Source organism: Sinocyclocheilus anshuiensis, unplaced genomic scaffold, assembly GCF_001515605.1.
Source record: "Sinocyclocheilus anshuiensis isolate Anshui unplaced genomic scaffold, SAMN03320099.WGS_v1.1 scaffold338, whole genome shotgun sequence".
Lineage (NCBI taxonomy): Eukaryota > Metazoa > Chordata > Actinopteri > Cypriniformes > Cyprinidae > Sinocyclocheilus > Sinocyclocheilus anshuiensis.
Genome location: NW_015542339.1, coordinates 1048656 through 1056051, shown reverse-complemented (window position 1 = coordinate 1056051; position 7396 = coordinate 1048656). Strand labels below are relative to the sequence as shown.

The 7396-nt window shown below is 32.3% G+C and overlaps 1 protein-coding gene across 1 annotated transcript in view; it reads right to left on the bottom strand.

Moving 5' to 3' along the window:
* Positions 1-7396, bottom strand: part of LOC107691189 (protein SEC13 homolog) — a 26103-nt gene that overhangs the window by 9881 nt on the left and 8826 nt on the right. Inside the window, exons 2-8 of the mRNA XM_016489686.1 lie at positions 7010-7054; positions 6806-6921; positions 5206-5357; positions 4981-5114; positions 3348-3481; positions 1784-1904; positions 1391-1537 (exon numbers count right to left, since the gene is read on the bottom strand). Coding sequence (XP_016345172.1) covers positions 1391-1537; positions 1784-1904; positions 3348-3481; positions 4981-5114; positions 5206-5357; positions 6806-6921; positions 7010-7054 — 849 coding nt within the window. The remainder of the gene's footprint in view (positions 1-1390; positions 1538-1783; positions 1905-3347; positions 3482-4980; positions 5115-5205; positions 5358-6805; positions 6922-7009; positions 7055-7396) is intronic.

The window sequence follows — 7396 nt, the reverse complement described above, 5'->3', positions numbered from 1 at the left end:
AAACCGAAACCAAGCCATTCACACAGAATGCATATTCAGCGCATTTTTAGACGGACAAATATGACTGCTGCACTCGCGTCTCACACAAGAGATGTATAGAAAGCCATGCAAAGTTAAAACAGTTTAAACTTTTAAAAAACAGGTCGCGAATTTGTGGAGGTTTATTCCTTTTCACTGCGTCTCATATGTTTTTAAATGCAATCTGTGTGAATGACGCTTCGGCTCTTTGGATTAAGCAATGCATAAATACATGATGCTGTTTTGTTCATAATTGTTTATGCAATTTACGAAATTATATTTGATTTATATAAGTTAATTTAGACATAATGCACGTTTTTTTTAATAGAGTTACTTCTTTGCGTTGACAATTTAAATGCGCTGCATTATTTTGCTCATTGCGCCCTCCTGTGGCCTCGGGAGACAAGACAAAAGTTTCTTTAAAACCTATATCTTAATCTGCATATGAAACATTAGAAATTAGATATTTGTTTAATTTTTATTGTGTGTTTGACTGTTAAAACAAAAAATATTTGTTGTTTGTCTCAATAAATTGGGTTAATTTAAAAATACAGTGGTTAAATTAAAAAAAAAAAAAATTCTATTGCTCTGTTTTACAAAAGATTATAAAAAATGTCAATAGTTATCGATACCGAACGATATGAAACATTATATCGTTGATACATTTTTTAGCTATATTGCCCAGCCCTACACAGCCGCAATACTGTAAAGATGCGTAAAAAGAAATATGATGGAACAAATAAGCCCTAATAGTAATTAGATAATAATACTAGTCTAATAATAATAATAATATAATTGTCTTGATATCGTCAAAGGCATCGGCCACAGGCAATATCTCCGACTATCATCGATATACGATACTATCGTCTATCGGTGACACAACCCTAATTACCAATATTGAAAACTGCTTCATTGTGCTGCTTCGTATTTTTGTGGAAACCATGATTCATTTTTTCAGGATTATTTGAAAAGTTGAAAAGCAGCAAATTAATTTGAAAGATAATTCTTTTGTAATAAATAAATAAAATACTGACAATTTAATGCATCTCTGCTGAAAAAAAAAAAAAGAATGGCAGTGTATTTTATAGAGTATATCTATCTTTTATAGAGAATATGTATTTTATAAAGTATATCTTTATTGTATTATTTTTTGTTCTTATTTTAAACATTTTGAATGTCATTTTCTTCATTTGGTTGATTGAAAAAGCCATTTTAAGTAGTTTGAGGGTAAATACATCATTTTCATTTCTGATCAACTATTCCTTTAAATCCAGACTCTGGATTATATAGTATAGTATAGTACAGTATAGTATAGTATAGTATAGTATAGTATAGTAATAGTATATAGTATATAGTATAACAGAGCACATACTTTGTTGTCTCCTCCTGACACAGCCAGGATGTTTCCTGTGATGGACCAGCTCACGTGCCACACCACGTCATTGAATTTGTGGAGAAGTTTGGCCGTCCAGGTGTTACCGGCTGGGTCGTCACACATCCAGATAAACACACGACCATCCTACGGTGGAATATAACAATATAATATAAATCCTTTATGCATATTCCAGATACTATTATCCAACTTACATAGCATTAAAGGTATACATTTTGATAGTTAAAGCATTCCTAAGGAATCAAGCACATGGCTTTGCCAGGAATGTATATCATTTTTAGTTTAGAATAAAAATAAACTTATTCCATTTAATTCATTGTTCACAGTGACATACAGTACAATATTTAGAGTAAAGCATTTGGCTGTGATCACCTGTGAGCAGCTGGCGATTGTGCTGGTAGGCAGACCAATGGAAGGAGCCCAGCCAACATCTCTCACCCAATCACTGTGTGCCTCCAGCTTCTGATCCTCTTTCCACTGGCCGTCCTCTTCTCTGGGAAGAAAAATAGGATTGTCAGCACACTGTTTTAATTCAAAGATATTTGTAGACTTGTCTTATTTTAATAACAATGATAAATGTCAATTTGGGGTGAATTATTACTTCAAATATCATTGGCTCAATAAGAATCTAGCATTTTTCAAGTTTCTTATGCTAACCAATATTGCTTTTATTTTTAAACGTTTACTGCAATTATAGCTAGTGTAACTGTTTTCTATTTAAATACATTTCATATGTAATTTATTCCTGTGATGTAATGCTTTTATTCAGCAATGACTCGTTGAATTGATTAATATTTAACATTAAAAATGTTACAGAAAATTCTACTGTTCAAAGACATGCTGTTCTTTTGTATATATCATAGTTTTCGCAACAAATATGAAACAGTGTGACTGTTTTCAACACTAAGAAATATTTCTTCAGCAGTAAATCAGCATATGAGAATGATTTCTGAAGGATCATGTGACACTGAAGACTGGAGTAATGATGCTGAAAATTCAGTTTTGATCACAGAAATAAATTACATTTTAGAATATATTCAAATAGAAAACGGTTCTTTTAAATTGTAATAACTTTTCAGAATATTACTGTGAGCATCAGAGAATTCTTTCAAAATATATAAAGATATATAAAGATATCAAAGGCGTTTCAGAGAATTTGGCAGTACATCCAACCGGCCTCACAACCGCAGACCACGTGTAACCACACCAGCCCAGGACCTCCACATCCAGCATCTTCACCTCCAAGATCGTCTGAGACCAGCCACACGGACAGCTGCTGCAACAATCGGTTTGCAAAACCAAAGAATTTCTGCAAAAACTGTCAGAAATCATCTCAGGGAAGCTCATTTGCATGCTTTCAACTCTATGCGAAGGAGATGTGTTGCACTGCGTGAGGCAAATGGTGGTCACACCAGATACTGACTGGTTTTCGGACCCCCACGGACACCGTAATACAGTAAAACTGCACATTTTAGAGTGGCCTTTTATTGTGGCCAGCCTAAGGCACACCTGTGCAATAATCATGCTGTCTAATCAGCATCTTTATATGCCACACCTGTGAGGTGGATGGATTATCTCGGCAAAGGAGAAGTGCTCACTAACACAGATTTAGACAGATTTGTGAACAATATTTGAGAGAAATAGGCCTTTTGTGTACATAGAAAAAGTCTTAGATCTTTGAGTTCAGCTCATGAAAAATGGGGGCAAAAACAAAAGTGTTGCGTTTATAATTTTGTTCAGTGTGTATATATATAAATATATACATATAAAATTATTACAAACTTAGTAAGTAAATATAACATTATTTTATTTTAATTTATTTATTTATATTTTTTTCTATGTAATTCTGCGTGGGTCTATTGGTGCCCAAGAGTGACAGTAAAAGCTGACAGCAGGTGCTCGTCACTGTACTCTCTAAAATAAGGGCTGCACTCACTTCCACAGCTTGACCAGATTGTCACAGCCTCCAGACACAAATCTCTTGATGTAGTTGGGCTTCTGTCCTGTTGGCTGCTCAATAAGACTCCCTGGGACAACAGCTGGGGCCCAACTCACAGCGTTACAGCCGATCTGCCAGAGAGAAGAGAGAAACCATTAAAAAACTCAAATAACAGGATGCAGTACAGCAAACTGGGCCATTCTTGTATGACATCTACTACACTCGGCTGAAGCCTCTATATTGCATGCCTTTAAAGCCTTATTGTCCAATTAGCACTGATGAACATTGAAAAAAAAAAAAATTGGTAACACTTTATTTTTAGGTGTCCTTGTTACACGTTACATGTACTTACTATTATAATAACAATTAATTATGCTTAATTGCATGTAAGTAACCTTAATCCTAACCCAAACCATATAGCAAGAACATGTAGTTAATTAATATTACTCTGTACTTAAATATATAATTACACTATTACTCTGTACTTAAATATATAATTACACTGTAACAAGAACACCTTAAAATAAAGTGTAACCAAGTTTCTCTTGCATCATCGAGATTTCACTGTAAAATCAGAAATTTCAAGTTCTAAAGTTCTAAATTCAAGTTCTAAAGTTCTAAAGGTCTTTGCACAATGAGTCCGAAATTTTTGTATGCATTTTTTCACATTCATCATCATCACTCACAGAAAGCTTGCACACAAGATTCAAAATGCTCGCTACGGATGCGAAAAATGCAGAAAATCGAACCCGATTCAAATGCTTTAATGACGGACGAAAGTTTCGGAGGCAGTGTGTAAAAGTGATTGACACGACGTCTAATCATATTTCTTTTTTAACGTGCGAAAATTTTGGACAGTGTGCAAAAACCTTACCTGTTTAAATTAAAAAGGATTTAAATATAATAATAACATAGTAAATTATTACATAGTAATAACATAGTAATAGCATAGTAATAACACCAAAAAAGCAAATTTCTGAACATTTATTTATTATTGAGAACTTTTTAATCTGATAAAATATGGTTTTAGCTGAAAAATATTAAGCTATGACTGTTTTATAAGCTCACATTCCAGCGGGTCAAAACGGACCCGGGAATGCAAAAGGTGTCGGCAGTATTTGAATGCATTAGGATGTTTAATCAACATTAAATTAAATAATTTATATATATATATATATATATATATATAAACAAATATTACATTTAATTAAGCAAAATTAATATTTAATTATTTATTTTTAAGTTACTTTGTTAAATATAGTAATAACATAGTAAAAACATACAAAAACTTTAAAATTTTTACTTTTACTCATTAATAAAAGGTTTTTGATCAGATACAATCGGGTTTTAGTTAAAAAAAATATTACTGTTATACTAGCTATTAGAATGCATTTGGGAGGTTATTCAAAATAATAATAGTAATAATAATAATAACAACAACAACAATAAATTAAATTACACACACATTTTTTATAAAATCTAAATCTTATATGTATATAGTAGTAATAGTAATAATCAAATAATTATCAGTGCCCTTTAGAGGTATATTTTAAGATATTATGGTCGCATATAAAGGCTTTCTAAACGTTTTAATTTTTAAACAAAAGTCACATATAAAGGTAAAACTCACTGTATGTGCATTGTTGATCTTCTTAATATCCCAGTGTCCATCTCCAGAGCAGGTCAACACTGAAATGGCACCGTCTGAGCTGCCACAGGCCAGAAACAAGCCGAAGTCATACGGTCCCCAGCAAACTGAGTTCACTGCGGGAGAACAAAGGGAGTGTGATTGTCCACAGCGGGATGCACTTCTGTGTCCCAGTGTTTGATACGAGAGTCAAAGGCGTGAAGTTACCGGACGAGTCGTGGCCTGTGTATTCATACATCTTGTCCCAGGTGCCGTTCTCCTCCTTCCAGATGATCACCTTCCTGTCGTAGGAGCAGGATGCCAGGATGGTGCCGTACATGGGGTGAGCCCAGGCCACCTGCCACACCGGACCCTCATGACTGCCCAAAGAGATGGAAAGAATTCAAATAAAAGAACTACAAATAAACTAATTAGAACTAATAAGACATTAGCCACGTTATCAATCATAAGTCACCCTTAAACTACAGTTTTAGTTTATGATAAGTACATTTTTTTTTTTTATTAAATTGTAATACCAGTAAAACACGTTCTTTAATGCCCATTTGATGCTTTTGTCAGCCATATCTTCGAATTATTTTGGGTTTTTCCAGCCAATACAAATATGTGTGTTGTTTTTCTAGTTTTACATTTCTGTTAAAAGCTCATTTATTAACTATGGCTTTTAATTCCTCGGGGCAATTAATTATTAGATGTGTATTTGTTTTATGTCTTCTTGTTTTATGTCTATGCCCATTCTCATTCCTTTATTTTCTTTGATGTACAGCAGAATTAAACAGTTTTATGTTCATTTATTTTATATATACTCTTTCTGACAACACTGAAATATGCAAAAAAAAAAAATATATAAAAATCCGATTTATTATTTGATAATTATTTATCATTTAATTTACTGGGTTCAATATTTTAATCAATTGACAACACTAAATATAATACATAAATGTAAGCGGTTTCATTGATTGATTGATGGTTTGTTTCACTTTTGGTTGTTTTAAATGTATTGAACTTTTACTTTTATTTAAAATTGCTAATAAAAACCTGGAAAAACATTGAACTGTGTTTACATAATTATTCCACAGTTTTTTTTTTTTAATAATAATTGGTTTCTTTCTCATCTATTTAGTCTTTTTAAACTTGAATAACTACTTCAATAATTAAAAACATATACTTCATTGAAAAATACTTGAAGAATATATTTAACTGTTGTAATGCATATTTGTTTACAGTTAAATTTTTGGAGGATGTTAAAGAACTGTGTTCATTAGCATATTCGTTTTTGGCTGTATCAAAATTGTATCAGTTTATTTTACAATTATTTATCACACAATAAACTGCATTAAATATTTTAATCAATTGATAGCCCAAATTATAATACTAAACTGCACAAATAGGTTTACAGTGGTGTGAAAAAGTGTTGGCCCCCTTCCTGTTTTTTTATTTTTTGCATATTTGTCACACTTAAAAGATTCAGATCATCAAACAAATTTTAATATTACGCAAAGATAATGCAAGTAAATACAAAATGCAGTTTTTAAAATTAAAAAAAGAAATCAGGAAGGGGGCCAACACTTTTTCACACCACTGTATGTATGTATTTATTACAATTGATTACTTTAATTGTTTCTTTAAAATTGTATAATTGTTTCTTTATCTATTTTCAACTGTATCTTTATATTTACATTTAAATATTTTAATATCTTATTTAAAAACGTGTCCATTTGCATAGAGAAGAGTTACATGTTCCAGTTCTTGTCTCCTGAAGTTTTAGTTTCCTTATGGTATCTTTGAAGCCCTAGTTTTATTTCCTCACCCCCTCAGATCAGCCACGAGGATCTGCCCTCCGTTTTTGACGTCAAAGATCTTCACAGAGCGATCAGAGGAGCAGGTGGCCAGTCTGGTGCCGTAATAGTCCATCTGAGCATCATGCTGACAACAAAACCACAAAACAGAGTTAAAACGCTAGCAAAGATGCAGTAGAGGTAAAGAAGGAGACAGAACGGATGGAGACACTCACGATCATATCCTCATGTGAGGTGTCCACTGTGTTAATGACTGAAACCTGAAAGACACAAGACCACAGACGTGCTTGAAAACTTAAATAGTTATAAACTGATTTTAGTGTGTTTTATAAATTTAGTGTGCGTCAGATTTAACTGACATCAGTAGAATTTATGATATTATCATGCATTTGTATCTGAATACCCAACACAGTCATGTATAAAGGTATATGCAACTAATCAATCATTTTTACATTTCATTATTATTATTTAATAATTATTTATCATGTAATTAACTAAATTTAATATTTTACTCAGTTGACAAATACTACTACAGGTGCATCTCAATAAATTAGAATGTCGTGGAAAAGTTCATTTCAGTAATTCAACTCAAATTGTGAAAC